At 42.1% G+C, this 19,843-nt stretch overlaps 1 protein-coding gene across 1 annotated transcript in view; it reads right to left on the bottom strand.

The window, feature by feature from the left end:
* The window catches only part of cd276 (CD276 molecule), a 67,649-nt gene that overhangs the window by 21,207 nt on the left and 26,599 nt on the right, over positions 1–19,843 (bottom strand). The window contains exon 5 of the mRNA XM_034117101.1: positions 1,279–1,416. Coding sequence (XP_033972992.1) covers positions 1,279–1,416 — 138 coding nt within the window. The remainder of the gene's footprint in view (positions 1–1,278; positions 1,417–19,843) is intronic.

The raw sequence follows: 19,843 nt of genomic DNA, 5'->3' as shown, positions 1-19,843 counted from the left end.
CTTACTGACCCTCACTACCCAGACACGGTTAAGAGAGAGTCAACTTCAATCTGACCATAGCCGGCAACGCCATTAAAAGATAAGACAACTACAATTAGGTTGCACTTCCCTGCTTCCTGTCCTCCCCTCAGCTCTGGATATGTGCTTAACAATCCTATTTTAAGCCCTGCCACATCTGTATTCATACAGTATCATTGTATCAGAAGAGTCTGCATGATGTGTGAATAAATCGACGTTCCCACTCTTCAGTTTCGTGCTTGGAAAAGACCAAACACTGCAGAAGAATTGCCTGCAGGGTAGAGAATAAGACTTAACATTTCAACAAGGCGGACAGTGGTTGACCACATAATCAATCCCGCCTTCGGAGCAGGCAGAAATCGTAGCTCTTACACCCCCCCCACACACTGAATAAAAGGGCCCAACAACCCTAGGAGCCTATTGACCCATGGGAGGAACTGCATTATATTTCTCTCTTTCCATTTCATTTGATTTCATATGTTTCATGGAGCTATTTACTCTTTCCTCTGAGTCTGTGTCACTTCCATATTTATTTTAAACCTCTGGGCCCTGGTGCAGACACTGGCTGACCTTTATTTAAATGTCTCCTCCACTATGAGCGGATCTCATTACAGCAGAGCTGGTGGCTCTGCACTATCTATCTCATTTCAAAACTTTTTCTCTTTGCACTTGCGGCGATCCTCAGCCATTCTGCACCGCTAATTACTGGACCCGAGTAATGATGTCCCTTCCTGCTGAAGATATGTGTCCCACCATCCGAGATCCTGCCTCTGCACATTAAGCAGAACCCCCTCTGGATTCCCAAAGTTCCTTGAGCAGTTAACATCTCATCACTGCTTTCTGCTGCTATCTCTCTCACCGCTCTTCTTGTGCCTCCCACATCATCAAGGCAACATGTCGCAATTATGCATATCAATTACTGACCCACTATGTGCTTAGAGGAGTCATTCTGCATTTATTAGAGGCCCTGCCAGAGAGCTTGATAGGTTAGCATCCATTATTCAGCAAGCCCTTGAACTGTGTATGTAGGCTAACACTGTCCAAGAAAGAATCAAGAAATATTTTATTATTTTGTACAAATAGCTGCAACGTTCTGAAATTTTATATTGCCATTAATGAAGGCCAAAAAACATGGTTTTATCTCATTTTAAGGATTAACCATGGCTTTTCAAGTCATCACCAATGACTTGTGAGAATATACTCCAGTGCTGAATGTGCAGAGCCTCCCTCCCCCCCCCCTCTCTCTTTCTCTCCCTGTACCTTCTCTCCTGGCCTCCTCGCAGCTCTCCTTGATCTTCCTGCTGCAGACAGCAGCCAGGGCGATGAGCAGCACCAGCAGACAGACGGCCAGGCCAACAGTGACCCACAGAGCGACCGGGGGGAACGCCATGTTCTGACCTGAAGCAAAGGGCAGAGAGAGGGGAGGGCAGAAAGGGGACAGCCTCATTATTCACTCTTGCAGAGTTAAAATCGGAGCGCAACTGTCACTAATGTATCCATCACTATTATTTGACCATTTCGATATTTTTGGCAGCACGTGGACAGTTTTTGAAATACACCTGAATCTATCTTTTCTGTACATACGGTCATATGGATTGTCTATGTTTTTAAACAAACATCTATTGCACATTGGTCCGTCCTGGGGGAGGGATGCCTCTTCTTTTCTTCCATTTTGTTCCGAGATTTGTACTTGTACGCCTCAAGGGTCTAAGGACATAGGGTGTAAAGCCCCTTAAGACAAATGTTAAGGGTGTGATATAGGACTCGATTTGATTATCATAAAAGAACAAGAGTTATCCATACTGCAGAACAGGAAGTGAAATATGGTTCCAACGTCATCCTCGTAAGGCTCGTCATATTGTCTCTGTATAACTTTTGACTCAGAAATAGAGGGATATTTAGAGAAATTATTGTGAACCATTACTCAATGTGAGCAGAGTATGAGCTGCTTTACTAGTGTCCAATTAAGACACTTGACTCATTCAATTGAGTCCAGATGGCAGATAGCTACGCAGGCACATAAGACCGTGTTGTCATTTCACTCATAGAGCATTGGCACAGCATTAAGAGGATGTTGGCGCTAACTATCCCACCCCCTTGCCTTCTGCTACACATTGCTCAGATGTCTGATGTTCTGATGCGTTTGATTTAATATTCTATAACTACTTAATGTCTAAGAATTCAGTATATTTCAAATAGAGGCAAATTGAAAAACTTGCACGCCACATATTTCTGTATAACTTTTTGATGATCTTTTTTTACACTCAAATAACTTTGAAGACAATTAGACATCAAAGTGAGTTACAGTATGTTGGCAAACTGCAAATTGATGAGAAGGAATACAAACTGGTCAGCAGGACGAAAATATCAGAGACACAGCCAAATTTCCCTGGGGTTTTCAAACCGAACGGAGGGAGAAGAAAAGAAAACAGCCGAGCCGCTAAATACTGTAGCTGCGAGCCTGGCTTCAGCACAAACAGGCCTCCCTCAGAGAGTGCCCGCTCTGGGAAGATAATAATAATAAAAAAAGACTGAAAAATGACTGCCATTGGAGAGAGGAAATGACGGAGCATCTGTAAAGACTTGGCTTCAGCTATGCAGAAAGGCTATAATGCAGCCCAGCCAAGATGGAGGGCAAATAAAGGCGTGATTTTGGAGGAGATTCTCAGATTAAAATCCAGTCCATCTGATGCCCAGAAGCAAATATACCCGATTCTCCTCTCTGAAATAACCCAATAAATATTTGATTTATTGCCATTTCATTTTGTACAGACATTAGAGGTCCCTAGAACATGACACCGAATAACTTTAATGATCATCTGACATTTTCCTAGCCCTAACGTGAGCTTAATAACGGTTGTTTTGAGTGAAATGTCACAACAGCTATTGGATGGATTGCTAGAAATCCTATGAATACAGACACTAATATCCCCTCTGGATAAATTGTAATAACTTTTGTGATCCCTTTAACCTTTCATAAAGTGTCATCCTCATGTCAAAGTTTTAATTTGTCCAGTTAATTGGTTCGTCAACTTCAAAACATCCCCATCAGCCTCAGCTGCACTTCATGTTCAGTGCTAATGTTCTAATGCTAGCATGTTGATGAAGCTTAACTAAGATGGTTACCAAAGTAAAGATTACCCCTGCTTAACATCATCATGTTAGCTTGACGCCATTAGTATTTAGCCCAAAGCACCACTGTTCCTAAGTACCCTCCTACAGAGCTGCTAGCATGCATGCAGATTAGTCGTGTTAATACTACTTATTGGTTAAATGGCAGTATCTGATAGAAAAAAATGCCTTAAATATAACATAGAGGCAGTTGTCACGTCGACAGATACTCATGTTTATTACATGTTATATATTTCAATTTTAAGGTCAACATAGTCTGCTTGAACATATATATCTATTTAAAGAGTCTCTCAATACACAAGGCACTATAAAGACACTCTGGTGCTGCTACTGTGCAGCAGAATAAACAACCAAATGTCACAGAGAAAGGATAAAATCGGGAAAGTCAATCTTGTCATTTTGATGAAGCTGCGTATGCCTCCCCAGGCTGGTCATGACTGATGATACCGTGGCTCGCTGTCCACCGAGCCCTTCACTCTGTTATATTTAAAGAATGACCATCGGAGAGCCACTTCTCACAGACAGCGAAACCACAAAACATGTATGAAAGCGGAATAATCATACACAAGCCGCTCACGTCTTAGAAGTCAACAACAGTAACAAACGTGTCTAGCTCTTTGTGACGAGTGAAGAAGACGCCGTGCTCTTTGCTTCCATTGTCTTTCTCATTCTCTTTTCATTCTCACACCTTCCCACCACACTCTCCCTCCCTCAAGGCAGGCTGATAAAGACAAATGCCATAGTCGGCTATCATTGCTACGCCGGGGCCCAGAGGGCTGCAGGATCATATTTTTCTTTTTCTCTTGTTTGATGATGTGATTTTGTTTTCTTCAGAAATAGATTTGTCTCTAATGGCTCTGTTTACCTATCCTCTCGTCCCCCCTTTCCCTATTCCCCCGGTGCAAGGGGTAAGGATGGAGTGCTTTTGGCTGACACATTACTATAGGGTCGTTCGACTACAGCGCCGCACCGATAGGGGAAACTTCCCTCCACACACGTTTTCTCCATACTGACTAATGTGTGGCACAAATTAGAATACACATCAAAACAAGTGGAAAGTGTGTCTATAACTGACACGATAGAGAATGAAACAAGACAATTATAATTACCAATTTAAATGCCACACACTCACCCAGTTTCCTGTCTGTATTTACTTCCTTTCACTTCTGCTGATGTCAACACTCAATGCTAATTGACAAGTAAACATAAAAAGAGATAGGGGCTAAAGTATGTAGCCTGTGAATGCAATTACACTCTAGATTTATTACATCTTTTCATTTTGCTGTCTTATAATTTACTCCCACATGAAGACTTGATGCAATTCTGGACATTTCAGCACATTTAACCTGCATGCAGCATTAATTACTTTTGCTTTTATTAGATTCCGTCTGTTGGATTGCGTGTCAGTAAAACTGCACATGTTAACGTTGGCATTGTAGTACTGTCTGTGCTGCATGCAGTGGTTGAAGTGTGTTGCCACCATTTCCCATTAATCCTTACCCATCATCTTTTTGTGACATCACAAATCTAGGTATTATTTAGTCCTATAACATGAGGTCATATCTGTCTCATTCCTTACTGAGAGATTTGGTAGGTGGACACAATTACAGGAACACCTGCTCAATATAAGGCATATCCAATATAGTAGCCTACTTAAAATGTTCAGGTTTTATTGAAACTATGTCTGCGAGGCATTGAGACACTATTACAGATTTAGAGGCTATAAAATGTTGCTGTGGTATTATGTTCTTTTATATTGTACATATAATGTGATGTGTTATTTTGTCCATCCCTTGCAGCTTTTTGTTGTTGTTGAACTCTATCAAACTTATATTAAAAAAATGATATAGAATAAAAAGGCACAACGGGTAGCTACAAATGCACCTTCAATCCATGTTAGCAAAACGCATTACAGGTTATATTGATCACACCTGGCGCATCCTCCACTAATCGCTACTTTTTTATAGGTGATGCTTGGCCGTAGGTTTTTCGTGTGTCATAATGTAGGAGGCCACAGCGGACTGCTATGGTAAAAATAGATATTTAATGGGGGCAGGCAAGAGTATGATAAAACACCACCTCCATATGGAGCCTGTAACACAGGGCACATCACTGGTGAGAAATGAGGCTCCCTTATTCTCTGGAAGACACTATAGGGGACTAGTGAGGGGCCAGCTTTGGTATTGTTTGGGCTTCAGTGAATGTGAGAGCCAGGATTTGCAGGCAGTTTTACAAGCCTGAGTGTTTTCTCTCCAGCACCTTTGGTGGAATAAAGTGCTCCTAAGACTCCCTTGCCTGTCATCTTGGTTCTGCAACGTGGAGACGATGGAGATCAAAGCTGCCTTCTCTTCAACTGTCAGCCCAGTTTTACCTGCTGAGAAGAAACCTAGCCTCTTAAGCTGTGACCAAAGGAGAATAATGTCCCTTGACAGAAAGATGGCTTCAGGCTAAAAAGAGCCTCAAGGCTCATTGTAGACAAGCTGGAGGGATGAGGAGGAAGAGAGGAAGAGTCAATTAGGTTTTTCTTTCATTGTCAAGATCAACAACCTGACCTTATCCTGCCTGGTTGTAAAGATAGAGGAAGGGGTAGGGGGCCCTGTGAAGGAGCAGTGCTGATCAGAGAAGAGTGTCAAGGACCAGGGGCTAGCCCAGGGGTTGATCTGTGGCAGTGCCCGTCCAGCTGGAGGGCCTTTACAGCCCTGGAGACCAGAGAGGAGAAGCCAGGCCTGTGACTGGAAATAGGCTTATATATCTCTCTAACAATGGGTCACATGGCTGAGATAAAGACATTCATTCAGACAATACAGTAAGGCAGGGAAGAAGTGAATGAGATATAAAACTCAGTGAGACAAAGCAGGAGCTCAGGCTTAAATTACATTCACCCAACACTGGCGAGGTGATTGATGCATACTACCTCCGCGAGTGCAAGCAGGCTCGCCGACGTCGGTGATTTAAACTTCTTTATTCAGTGTCTGTGGAGCAGCGCCGATCTCGCAGGAAAGAGATTGGCAGAAACAATAACAACGTGCTAATGGAAAGAAGATGGCCTCGGTGTCAGAGGACATGGATTAGTCAGAATGAAAAACATGAGCATGAATATTAGGGTTACATTGAGCAAATGACTCTAAATTTGTTGCCGCTTCAGTTTCAATTACCAGCCTTTTTTATCTACCTCAGAGGTGTTCATCAAAACCTCTGAACCCTTCCCTTTCCACCCCAGCATGGAAAGATTGTGACCACACAGGCACACCAGCTGTTCATGCAGGGTTTCTAGGAAACACATCTCCTCTCGGGGAGAGGATAAGAAGCTCACTTGTAGAGGGAAAACTTGGCAAACAGAGATGGATGGCGACAGGGTTTTGTCCTGTCAGCATCTTTGCTCTGAGGCTTGTCTCCTCTTTTTTGCATTTCAATAAATTGCTTTTCAGCGAGATGCTACCTCACTGTCTTATTGTCATGCAGGGAGGCGATGCGCTCGTCTCCTGGACGACCCAGCTCCCATTTACTTACACAATTTGTCTGACATTATTGCCCTTCCCTTGACGCCATGGGCTTGTGGCATACACGAGTGTATGATGTGCAGACGTGCACATTAAAACAGAGTAATGGCTCTGCATTTATAGGAATAAAGTTTCTAACAGCCTTCTTTTTTCTCAGCAGGAGAACTATAAAAGCCATCTGGTGGTGGTGAGGGACATGGTGAAGGGTGAACAGGAGAGTAAGGTGAATGAGTTAGTGAGTGAGGGAAGGTTAGAGGGAGGGGGTCCATGCAGCCCGACAAGGTGGAATAAAACAAGCAAGTGATTATGTTTCAGGTTGTGGGTTCAAAAGCGAGCAGACATGGAGCTGGTAACTAGGTGAATGCTGGACTGAGCTGGAATCACAATGAGGTGTTGTGTTATTAGACCTCTCTCAACCTATAAGCTGTCTCTCAGACATGGCAGGCTGATACTGACCTTTCTTCAGGAGAAAGTTGTCTCAAAGTCCAGAGACACTATCGTGAGGCGCTATGGATTCAGAATGAAGAGTTGGTTTTGTAGGTCAGACTTTAATCAGATTCATCCATAGGTGAATATGTGCTGCCACCCAACGTGGACACACACTCCCTAGAGAGGTTACATTAAGAGAAACAGACAAAATTAGCTTAAGTTACTGAGGTATGGTCAATGCACCATATGGATCCCAATCATTGTGGCTTGCTCCAACAAAAGAAAATAGAGCTGTTGGAAAACAAGTTACATATCTACGGCTTCCATATCTACAGTCCTATGTTTTCTTGTATCTGTTTTTTTGAAGATGTATAAAGACTATTGCTAGACTCTTTCTTCTCGCGCATACAGTAATGAAGTGATTGTTGGTCGTTATTTTTTGCAAGATTCATGCAAAGATTCAGTTCAATATGTGTGTGCATTTCTGTACACACGTAAATACCTAATATTTAAAAGACACTTGCACATACAGAGATAAGGTGACCAACATCAATGATTCATGTGATACAATGTCATAGTGCCTTAAATACACCTCATTCAGGAAAGCTCAATAACTGTCAGGAAGCTTTTTTTATACTACAGCATACACCGAGGGCAACATATGACAGTCACTGATTTGAAGGGGAAGCACAGCGAAGTCCCAGGTATATTCAAAGGGATGATTTCAAGTCTTACTCAGATATGCCAGAGGCAAGGTTAGAGAGAGCTTTCTCATCTTTACAGTCGAAGGTAATCCCATACCCAGTAGACTGGCTAATTAACGGGATATACAGCTCAGAGCCAACTGCATGGTTGTCGTGTTAGCAAGGCGGAGGCTACGTTACAGGCAGAGAGGTGCAAGAATGTGTAATAGCTCTGTGCTGGAATATATATACACAATGGCCTGGGGTAGAGGCTGGCAGTATAACCAGAATTAACTTCACACTGGTGGAGAGATGCTGTGATGTGGATTTGGCTACTCTATTTGTTCTGGTACAGAATGGATTTTAAATGTCACGTTGAATTGCATCACAAGCATAGGCTTTCTGCATATTAACCAGTGAGCATATCACTTCCCTTTTACACTAAAACAAACACACATTTGCATGCTAGGAAAAGGGCGGGTGAAGACATTGAATCAGACAGCTCAGAAGAGGCAGGAGCAAGTCATGAGGAAACATGTCAGCAAGTAAGCATGAGGAAGGTTTGACAAATGGGCTTTAGCTCTGACACAAGTAGCACTGGCACTGGTTTGAATAAAAAAACAAAGCATTGTAGAGTCCCTGTCCTAATGATGAGACAAGTTTGACGTGGAAGGACATGTCCATGGTGCATGAAACAGACGCAAGAAAGTGAAACACACACACACACACACACACACACACACACACACACACACACACACACACACACACACACACACACACACACACACACACACACACACAGCTGTGCAGTGTGATAAGCTCTTAATTTCCACCAGGTATGAAACTCCTCCAAAACCGCTATAAACTATATTAATAGTTCATGATTATAATTTTAACTTCAGGTAATAAATTGTTACTATCAAGAGTCTGTCCTGAATTTGAATCTCGTTTCATTGAGATTATAATAAAATAATATATACCACCACCATCAAAGATATGCTATGTTATAAATGTCATGTCATGCTGCCCAACCCTTTTCTGGGAGAGGGATAAAAGAGGGCGACAATATTGTCTCACAACCGGTCTGCCCACCTCGCCTGACACCGGCCGGGCTCACTCTCTTTCAACATCTCCCGTGTCCCTCCCAGCCCCACTGAGGCCTCAATTAAAAACTCCTCTGATGTCTCGTAACTGACAGAGACTCCATCACTTCCACACATCCCCCTCCACTGAGAGTGGCATTAAGATGTTGGAGGCAGAGTGGACTATTGATTTTCTCCTCTTTTTTTATTCTGGTTGCTCCATTTCTTCACTAGACCATCTTTGCAGTGCATGCAGAACTCGGGTGCAATACTCAGTTTACAACATTGTGTTGCGTCTACATTTTTAATTAGCTTTAAAGCGAGAGCTGCCGCTGAGGATGTGTCGGAGAGAATCACTCCTGACAGCTATCAGTACCAAAACAGACTAGTGGCTATGTTGATAATGCCAAGTAGAGGACTGAGAGCAGAGTGACAAGGACACAAAGCTATGAAAGGATTAAAGAGCCATTTCAATCAAAGCGTATGCATTGATCCTGCTAAACAAACCCAAACTTAATTTGTAACCTGAGCTACATCTAGTTCCTCCTAAATCAGTGTTGATTTGGTTTATACCCATGGGGCATTGCAATAAGCTCTACACACAACATTGACATATCATTATCACACAAGCCTTAATGGCAAACATGATGCAAATGAATACAGATTTACACATGCAGCAGATATAGAATAAAATCAGCACACATTTGCAGTTGTGTTCATGGCCACCCAACCGTCCAAAATGTCTATATCAAGAAATATCTTGCTCCTAATGCTCACTATTTATAGCTACTTGGCTACCCATATACGTCTGCCATTAAGGGCTAGAAAGGTAGCCTATTTTCTTTGGGTTTTTTCACTAAAAACAGTGCACATATGAGAGCTGTAACGGACCGTCCACACAGCAGCGTTAAAAAAATCTTGAAACGCTTCTGCCCATTCACTTTGAATGGGGTGACGTCACTTTCCCTCACTTTTCGCCGAACTGCATTGTGGGCAGGCGAGCGGAGATTTTCAGGATTTTCAGGATTCAAAGTTGAACAATGTTCAACTTTTGAGGCTGAGGTGGAAGCGTCAGCCAATCAAATCCCGTGTACGCAAATCTGACAGTTCAAGCTCTAGCCAATCAAACGGCGTGTATGCTGGGAGAGACATACCGCAGGTCATTTCCTCATATTCCAAAAAATGGAGGAGAAATTAGCGGTAGGGAATCACCCGGTGCTTTATGACCAGTCCCTATTTACCTACCGGGATATAAACCGGAGGAGCCAGGCATGGAGGGAGGTGGCAGAGACAGTGGTATGTTTTCGCCTGTTTGGGGAGTTTATATCCAGTTTACTTCAAACTTTTTTGCTTCGTATGTCGCGGGCGGGAGATTCATGTGATTGGTTGTTGGTGCCTTGCTCGCAAAAAATCCCCAAGCTTCAGATACGCCCACCTCCAAGATTTTTTTAACGCTGCTGTGTGGACGGTCCGTAAGACTCTAAAAAAAAAAAGTCTCTAAAATGCTATGGAGAGCTGATGGTAACCGCATACTGTATTCTAATACATCACGATCAATAATTTAATCCATTGCCGATATCAAATTACTAATTATTGCAGCTTTAACTGTGACCCTGATCCTGTGCCGTTATTTTACGAGTGCATGTTCACCCGCTGCTTATGCGAAATGACCATAGGCAGTAAGTGATAAAGCGCACAGATAAAAGCATTAAAAGGGTCCATTACACATAGATTGCTTCAATGACACATAAAGACCAACAGAAAATAATATGCAGACCCTATGCTACCAGAAAGCCATGCTTACATGGTGGATGAGCCACAATTCCTTTGTGCTCAATCCAATGGCTCATTGCACCAAGAACAAACTGCAGCTTGAAACTCTTTGCACTCAGTTTGTGAAGTGCACACCTATTGCTGCAACAACTCCTGTGTTACATCAGTACACCGCAAAGTGGGTGAGAAATATCAACCAGAGTATAAACCTTAACATGACACTTATTGAACCATCCATTTAAGGGGTTACTTAAGTCTAGAAAACACCCAGAAGTTGCTCCAGCTTTTGTAATAGTTTTCTCTTTATCCATTCTTTCTTGTAGTGTGGTCACATTATACATTTCCACCTTGTTTACAGCCATGGTTGATTATGTCTGTATCCTGGCTGTTTCATGTGGAAAGGAAACATTTCTGCTTACATGATTGCATCTGAATACTAGACGACAGGATATAAGATTAATATTCCTATATCACAGGGCAACTCAAGAACTATCCCAAACATTAAAGAGCTGCCTGGACTTCTTCAAAGAGCGGAAGTTCTTAGTATGCTTCTCCTTCTACAGTATTACTAGGAGAATATATAATGACAGATTTTTTTTAAAAGACATGTCTCTGTATGTATTTGCCTAGGGCTCTCATTATAAAACAGCATTTCTCATTTTCTTCTGCTGGTGTCTTTGGTGGTTACTAGAGAGACAGATGAATACTCTCAAAGCACTCGAGCTATAGGCATCGCTCAGACTTAGGAGCAGGTCAGCTAATTCCTGTTAGTCATTCATCTCAAAATCAAACCTATTCATGTTATTGCAATGGACTTAACTTCACTTAAAATGCAAATTAATAGAAATACTTGTTGCCTTTACGGAGGTCAGAGGTCAGGTATAGCTTTAGATAAACATCCTGAACACTGTAGGTGCTAGAAGGGATACTCGTGCTGTGGTCTAATAGAAAAAGAATATCAGGTCCTTTGCCTTTTCCTAACCTATTGTCCGTGACTTCAGTGAAAAACAATGGGATATAGGTAAGATGTTAAGGAAAAGTCGTCAGGATTTAGGACGCAGTGCTAAGAGAATCAGACTGCATTCAGAGATCACTGTTGGCAAGACATGGCTTAAGAAGGCAAATGCTTAATAAGCACCATAGCTTACATGATACGCGTTTGTTGGTCACGATGGGATGTTTCGTTGAACGACAGAATGGTGCGTCACTTCAAAGGGACGGCATTTTATCCTTTCTTTCCGTAAAGGATGGTCCAATGTATCCCATGCTAGAGAACATAATAAGGGAAGTATTTAAGCAACTCTTATATCATCTAGAGATTTCACTGCCCTAAACATGGCTGCCACTTTGGTACTTCTGGGTAGTTTCACCACGTTAGGAAACTTCTAAGAAAATACTATTCTTCCACAACCGGAGTCTTATTTGAGGACATTCCTCAGGGCAGAACGTTATAGGCAAAAGGCTTTCCCTATAATCCCTCTCCTGTTCGGTGAAACAGTCAAGATTAGCATTTCTTTTTTAAAGTATTGTGCATGTTGTTGGGTGGAAATATCAAGTATGCATCTTACAGTTTTTTAACCACAATGAAAACACTATGTTTATAGCGTACAATAGCAATGTGCAATACTTTTATGTTATCTAAGTTACTACTACGGTCTAATTATTACCCTTAGCTCCTATGTAGCTGGATGGACATTTCTGCATTACCCTTTATTATTGCAAGCTTACATAAATGACTGCTACTGGAAGAAAGTACTGAGATCAATTGTGATATCAAAAGATACAAAATAGACGTTTCCTAGATACAAGGCTTTTAAAAGCTGAAACATATTTCCAATGTCATTTACTAGCTCAAGTGGATCAATAAATATAATACCTCTTAACAAATCTAGTTATTTATCGAGATTAAATTATAACAGTTGCCTATCTCACTTTTGATTGATTGTGTTTGAAGTTTTTCTAAAGTACCTAGCAAACCAAAATCACCACTCACACTAGGAGAAGTATCATTATTTATTGCAGAAATTACATTAAAATGTAACATTTGCATTCTTTTTTTTATTGCAGTCATTTAACAAAGTAGAAAGCTACTTGGAGCTGTGCTTTGACAGTTTTTTTAGATGAGTCCCGAACAATGCCTCTAAGCAGCTCCAAAATCACTGTCAAGTGCAGCTTCTCATGGCTTATTGCTTAAATATACTTTGTCTCCTTCCAGCACTTTTAAAATATGATATCTTGGACAGACTGAAAAAATGACTCTGTAAATCTCTCCCTCTGTGGAATATAGCTAATCACAGTCCCACAACTTGTGTGTAGCTAAGTCATTTAGCCTGAGAAAATGCTCAGCCGCGGGCTAAGAAAAGAGTTAGGAACAATATGTTCAAACCAATGTCCCACAAGGGTAGCAGTTTCTAATACATTATGACAAAAACAAGGCTAGCTAATGCAGAAATAAGGACCTTTATTCTCTTATAAGACCATGCCATAAAATATCTACACCGAGGGGTTAGAGCAGGGGTGTCAAACTCAAATACACAGTGGGCCAACATTTAAAAATCGGTACAAGTCGAGGGCCGGACTGGTTCAATGTTTATTGCAAAACTTATTGAAATGAACTTATTGCACATATTAAACCTGGAACTAACAAAGCTTAAATTATTGCCTATAAAAACAACATTAAACATTAAATAATCAGTTGCATTCATTTCTTATGGCTCTATCTGCAGCTTCTCCAGAGTTATTTCTTATGATTACATTTTTCCACAGGCCAACAACAGCTTCAAAAAAACAATTCCCCTCAAAGGAAAAAACCAAACATGCCCTGTTGTCGCAAGAAGAAAAGTGCAGAAGGAAACATCCATGTAAACTCAGTGTGCTGCTCTGTGATGCTAGTTCAAGCCAGATACTTGGCATCTCATCTCGGGTGCAAGTTCATCAATGTTTGGGGTCAGGCTCTGAGCGGAGGAAATCTTCAAGTTGAGTGAAGGTGTGCGTGCAATATACCGGCGGGCCAGATCTAATAGTAATTAGAAATTATCCTGCGGGCCGAAATTAAATCCACCAAGGGCCTGATTTGGCCCCCGGGCCTTGAGTTTGACATTGTGTGGCTTAGAGTGACGTTAGAGCATTGTGAAAATAAAGTCTAAGGGAAGACAAAGCAAAAGATTAACTTTACATTGATCAACTTTTAAGCATCTTAAGTTGATCAAAAATAAAAAGAATACATTTTATAGGCTTCTAGATAAACACAGAAAAAGGCAAAAAAGTAACAAGAAAGGATGTAAAAGAGGGTAAATAAAGATTAGTTTCTGGCAGCAATAATTTAAAAGGCTGCAGGCTACTGTTTAGCTTTCCTTGAGCGAGGCATTAACCCCTAAATCTCTCCTGTGGAGCTGCGGAGTGACAGGCAGGACGAGTGTGTGTGAGTGTGAGTGTGAGTGTGAGTGTGTGTGTGTGTGTGTGTGTGTGTGTGTGGTGTGTGTGTGTGTGTGTGTGTGTGTGTGTGTGTGTGTGTGTGTGTGTGTGTATGTGTGTGTGTGTGAGGGTGAGGGTGTGTGATTGAGGCCACCACTATAACCAGCATGAATGCTATGAAAGCATTTTCTTGGTAAATAAAAACTAAAATGACTCCATCACAAAGGCCATCTCTTCAAGACAATTTTCTTCCAACAGAACAATTGCTAACCACAGCCACACGTTTCCAAACAGGATGATTGGCAGCCGCTTTAAACTGGTCCCAGCGTAGGTGCGGGATTTGATTATGTTAATACAGGTAAACTAATATTCAACTGGTTATAATGTGCTTTACACTTTCACTGTCCAATCTACTTCTCACACAGAAGCCAATAAGTAAGTCACATCTACTACATGTGATGGCTAATGTGTCCAACTCCCCAAGCTTACATACACCAGAACGGGTGATCAGTAAAACACCCAGCAATTATTTCCTGACTCTCTACACGTTGCTTTTTTTAGATACACAATAGACCTCTATAGCCCCCACTGCGCTGGAATGACAAGTAGACCTTGACGCTCAGATGAAAAAGGAGTGTTCTCCCTTTTCTCTTTCCTTTTTATCATATTTTGACACCATTATGATATACACTACTGCCATCTTTGAAGCTGTCCTGCTTTAAAATGTACGATAAATAACACGGAAATACCGGGAGACACATTATTTAAGACATTCTTGTATATCAATGGCAGATTTACAATGTACAGGATTACAACTTGAATCCTATTTTTCTCTGTAACCTTGACAGCTTCTTTTTCCTGCTTAAGAGTACCGGCACTAATTCTTCTCGTCTTACACAATACAAAACAGGACGCACAGACACTTTCATCTCTGGGTGTAAGTCATCACTCTGCTGAAGCAGCACATATTTCAAAACTATAACCAGTTACATCATGGCGCACACAATGTCATCACTTTATGTCACGTGGCATTACCGAGACGCAGTGACATATTGGAATCCAAGGACATCAGTCTATATCTGTATGCCTGTGTGTCTCATTTAGTAGGTGTATACACAACTTGTAACAACACATTTGATTTGTGGGGTGCAAACTTAGATGTATCAATGAGAATTAGACATCAAGTGCATTTTATATTGTGCAAAGATGTGTAATGCATCAGTATTTCTTTGACTTTGGGGAAATGGGCTTTTTTGATGTTGAAAAATATGACTTTAAACCACATGTAAAGTGTCTGCAAACCTCTTCAATTCGTTCCATTTCTACTTCCTTTCAAACTTCATCTTGGTTGAACTAAATGTCTTGGTTCGACAACACAGCCATAGTAATCAGAGAAACTCTTAGCAGTGTAACCCTGGATTGCTTAACCCCTCTAACAACCACATCAGGAAAACGACCCCGACATTACAAACGGCATCACTCTTCATCTGCTAGAGTAAGTGGGTGAAAGCGTCGAGACGGATACATTATAGATATGACAGACTCGTGCGGTGTGGGTCACTGAGCTGTCTCGGCTGTTGACAGAGAGTTGCACTTACAGCGGCAACACACACTGAGAGCGCATGTGATGGAATTAAACACGGTTGACAATATTAATAAGGTAAGATGAGCGAGTTTGTTTCCTTGTGGACAGTTTGTCTGTAATGAGCTGCAAGTTGTCAGGCTCTTGGGAGGGAGGCGTTGATACAGAGTCCGAGCCAGCGGGAAGATGTTAATGCAACCTGAAGGGCATGTGAGTCATATTCAACCGCTGTCCACTGGAGCTGGTATCATAAGGTGCACGGCCGCAGCATGGCTTAATCACAGTCATTACCGTGATATTTGACACTGGGGTTGAAATAAGGGCTCTATAATAAGAGTGTTCCTTATCGCACAGTGAGTCAGTGGGTGCTTACGTATTTCAAGTCAAGCTGTCAGCACCGGGGGGAGGGGGGGGGGGGGAGTGACTCGAGCACTACGCCTGCTTGAAACTCCTCTCCTCTGGGACACAGCCACACTCAGTCCGTTCTTAACTTCCATTTCACACTTGGTAATCAATTACTGGTCTCTACAGCTATCGAAGAAAAGAGCTACCTATCCTGAGAATAAGCTAAATCTCTCAACGCCTCCTAATTGAAAACACATTATATCACTAGACAATGCTCTTTGTGTAGCCAGACACTAATTTGGACTGTTTGCATGCGCAGAACAAAGCAATTTACTGAGGTTGCAAACATCCTTTGCAGGACAATAATTCACGGTGTTATCAGGTGCAGGGTTTAAACATCAAATAAACAGGCTGAATAACTAAATAAGCAAACTTTGAAGGTGTGCCCAGCCGTTTGTTGGTGGCTATTCTCCCAGTGACTCTGAAAAGCTGAAACTAATATGATTTCATATCGTGAAGCCAAGACTGATGCCAGACCTCCCGAAACCAATCCCTCTTACAGGATTTAGCGGGAGCTGTGTGAAATGTACACTGCAGGGCCCTACCGGTCCCGATGATAGTCCTAGCTGTGAGTCCAAATCAAAATGAACCCGTTCAGTAACAAAAGGGGGCTTTTGTGCGTTTACTGCCGTCATAAATACAGTGTCCTGAAAAGGAAAAGCGAGTGAGAACAGAGAGAGGTGGGTTTCCAGCGGGCGGGGGACGAGCATAAAGATGTCAGTGTTGTTTGTGAGAGGACAGCAGGGGAAGATCACACTGCCATGATCTGATGGTCCTGGAATAAAGATGGCAACCTGTCTTTGTTCAGAGGCATGTTGACATCGGGAAAGAAGAATAAGCCCCAGGTGTATGCATGTGATAGACACACAAAACATGTCCATATATCCACACACACACAATCTGATGACCTTACAGAAGCTCATCATCCAGCAAGATATACTACAGCACTTGAGTGTGGCAATGAGAAGCGTTTTGACACCAAAAAACCTTTAATGCTAAGAAGTCAAGATGGCAGAGAGGGGACTAGAAAGGCAGAAAGGGAAAATAAATCCCAGCACAAAAGAAAGGAGCTCATTTGATCGTTCTGATTGTACCGTTCTAAAAGAGTGGCACACAGACCAGAAAGTGCCCACAACTCAATCCAACCCTAACAATCCCTCAGAAGCGCTAACACTAAGACTGGGAGCATGACAAATAACATTGGCTGGGCCATAATACGAGGATAAAATGTCCTATACTGAAGGCCCAGAAGAGAACATTCAAACTTCAGAGCACTGACAGCGGCAAGTGGCCCGAGTTAATAATCCTGATAGGAATTGATGTGCTTACAATGGTGCCATTGCTGCCTACCTGAATTTATTTTAGATTGCCTGCATTACTTCATCTGCCTATTCGGGAGTTTTCCCTGGCTGAGCTCCTGATAAGACAGAGCATGCATTCAGCAAGAGAAAGAAGGCCTGTTTGTGAACTGGACACTAATGAATACAGCGCTCTGTCGGGAAAGTTGCCTGCTTGCTGCTCCTCTGACAACAGATTCATTTATACTGCTGTTTTCTGCTTCCCCGAAAGCCTCTGTTAATTGCATTTAAATTAGACCTTGTTCAGTAGAGAAAAAGGAGCAGCATGGTTGTTATAGAAGCTGGAAGCAAAACAAACATATGGGGGAATATATAACCCAGAAGTTGATTTACAGAGATTTTGAAAGAAGTTCCTTTTAGAGAAAGGTGCAAACATGCTTGTTCAATATTTCACGAATAATTGCAATTACTGCAATTTCCCCCCCAACAGTTACTCTAATGAGAGAACATTTCAACTAGTAGATCTCTGCATCTGGCCCCTTGGCAATGCTAGCACAGCAATGCTTTTAATCCAATGTTTGAACATGCCACACAGAGAAAAATAATGAACATGACGATATTCAGAGAAAACACCCATTGAGGGACATCTTACAAACAATAGAGGAATGAGCGCTTCACGGCTGGAGCAAGCGTGGCAGGTAGCCATTAAATGGCAAAGTGATGTCAGGATCAAGCTAAATGTCTGAACACATAATAACAGTCAGGAACAAGGGGGAAAGAAACCAAACTGGCAGACAAATAATGAAGAAAACCCTGCTAAGTGGTTTGCTGAATGCTCTCAGTATTCCTACCATCGGTTTTAGATTCCATCTCCACAGCAAAGGTCAATGTTTATATAGCAATTAAAGATGTTTTTTAACCTTGATTTGCCCGGCGAAGGTTGGTTTAGCATGCACATGCTTCCCACTCATACAGTAACAAACAGTCTCCGTGGGGAAATTTGCCCTATAAAAAACAGTGCTGTAGCAGGAGAAGAATAAGTCACCTTAGAAAAGACTCTCTGGAGGAAACTGAAAGGATCTGGGGACATGTTAGAATGTGGTCTATAAGACATGAATGGAAAAGTACAGAGGGATGCTCAGTGACCAGGCTCCATGTTTATTCCTGCACAAGGGAACATAGAACAAGCCATCATGTATTTGTCCTGCCCCATTGGCCTTTGATGAAGTTGAGATGGGAAACCTAGACTCACGAGAGATTTGTATTACTATTGGAATTTTTCAATCACAAATAGGGGATGGTGTGAAATTTCAACAAGCTTGTTCACTCTCTACCTCCCCCCATCTCTGCGTTTCGATATCGTTTTTTTTAATTAAATGTGGCAGAAAAGAGTCCATGAGGGTTGGATAAAAAAAAAACATTTACAAAAGAATGTGATGCCAATTTCATCCAGTTATAAGGCAAACCAACACCATTTAACATTTGCGGATACACATAGCACTGATTCCTATTATACATTAAAGGTGGGGTAGGTAAGTTTGAGAAACCAGCTCGAGATACACTTTTTGTTATATTCCATGGAATGCTCTTAACATCCCGATAGCAATGAATATCTTAAGTGCTTTGACAAAAAATCCATAAAAAAATGTCATCTGTGGAAGCCGTAGCGCTGTAAAAAGCACGACCAATCATTTTAGCCGGCCCTGCTAAAATAACTGGATGGCCTACCTGCCTGTCAGCCTTCCATCTGTGCACAAACTTATCTCGTGCCCTCATTGGTCATGTGCGCGTTCGTGTGTGTTGGAGGAGGGGCTCTGTAAGGAAGTGGCAGATTTTCTCCGGTTGTGTACTTTCAGATTCTAGCGCACTCGAGCTGGTTTCTCCAAAATGACCTACCCCACCTTTAAGTTTCGTTCATGTGTTTTATTCAACACCTAATATATGCCATTGACAAGCTCCTGCTGACCTAGGGTCTATTATCAGTCTTTATTTCATGGGTCCACTAGAAATTATTTAGCAAAATCTCAAAAGGCCAACAGTTTTCGTCCTGTGTAATAAAATATAGAAAAACATACTATAAGGAGTAAAAACGACATGACATTTGAATGTGTAAGGAAACCAAGGGATGAAAAGGAAGCCACACTAACACAGAGGAAGCGAGCCAAAGCCACACAGACAGGACGGGGACTGGGAAGGAAATCTGGGATCCTCTTTCTGTGAAGCAACAGTGCTAACCGCTGAGCCACTGTGTTGCCAAGAGAAAAGCCACAGAATGCCAGATAGATAGTAAAATTCAGCAAAAAGCCTTCCACACCATGTGGGGTGATCTCCCTCCCCTTCAGCGAGTCCATCTCCCGCCTGTCAGGCCGTAGTGCCACAACTCCGAGCTCAGCAAACGTTTTCGTCTCCATCTTACTTTCTGTCATCCACTGCTCACCCCTCCTAACCCTGTCCCCCCAGCTCCCTCTCTCTATCTCCCTGCCTCATCTCTCTGTCTCCTTCCTTTCCTCGCTCTATATATCTC

The sequence above is a fragment of the Trematomus bernacchii genome, unplaced genomic scaffold (genome assembly GCF_902827165.1).
Source record: "Trematomus bernacchii unplaced genomic scaffold, fTreBer1.1, whole genome shotgun sequence".
Taxonomy (NCBI): Eukaryota; Metazoa; Chordata; class Actinopteri; order Perciformes; family Nototheniidae; genus Trematomus; species Trematomus bernacchii.
The sequence above is the reverse complement of the archived record's forward strand: the minus strand, read 5'-3'. Positions and strand labels throughout refer to the sequence as shown.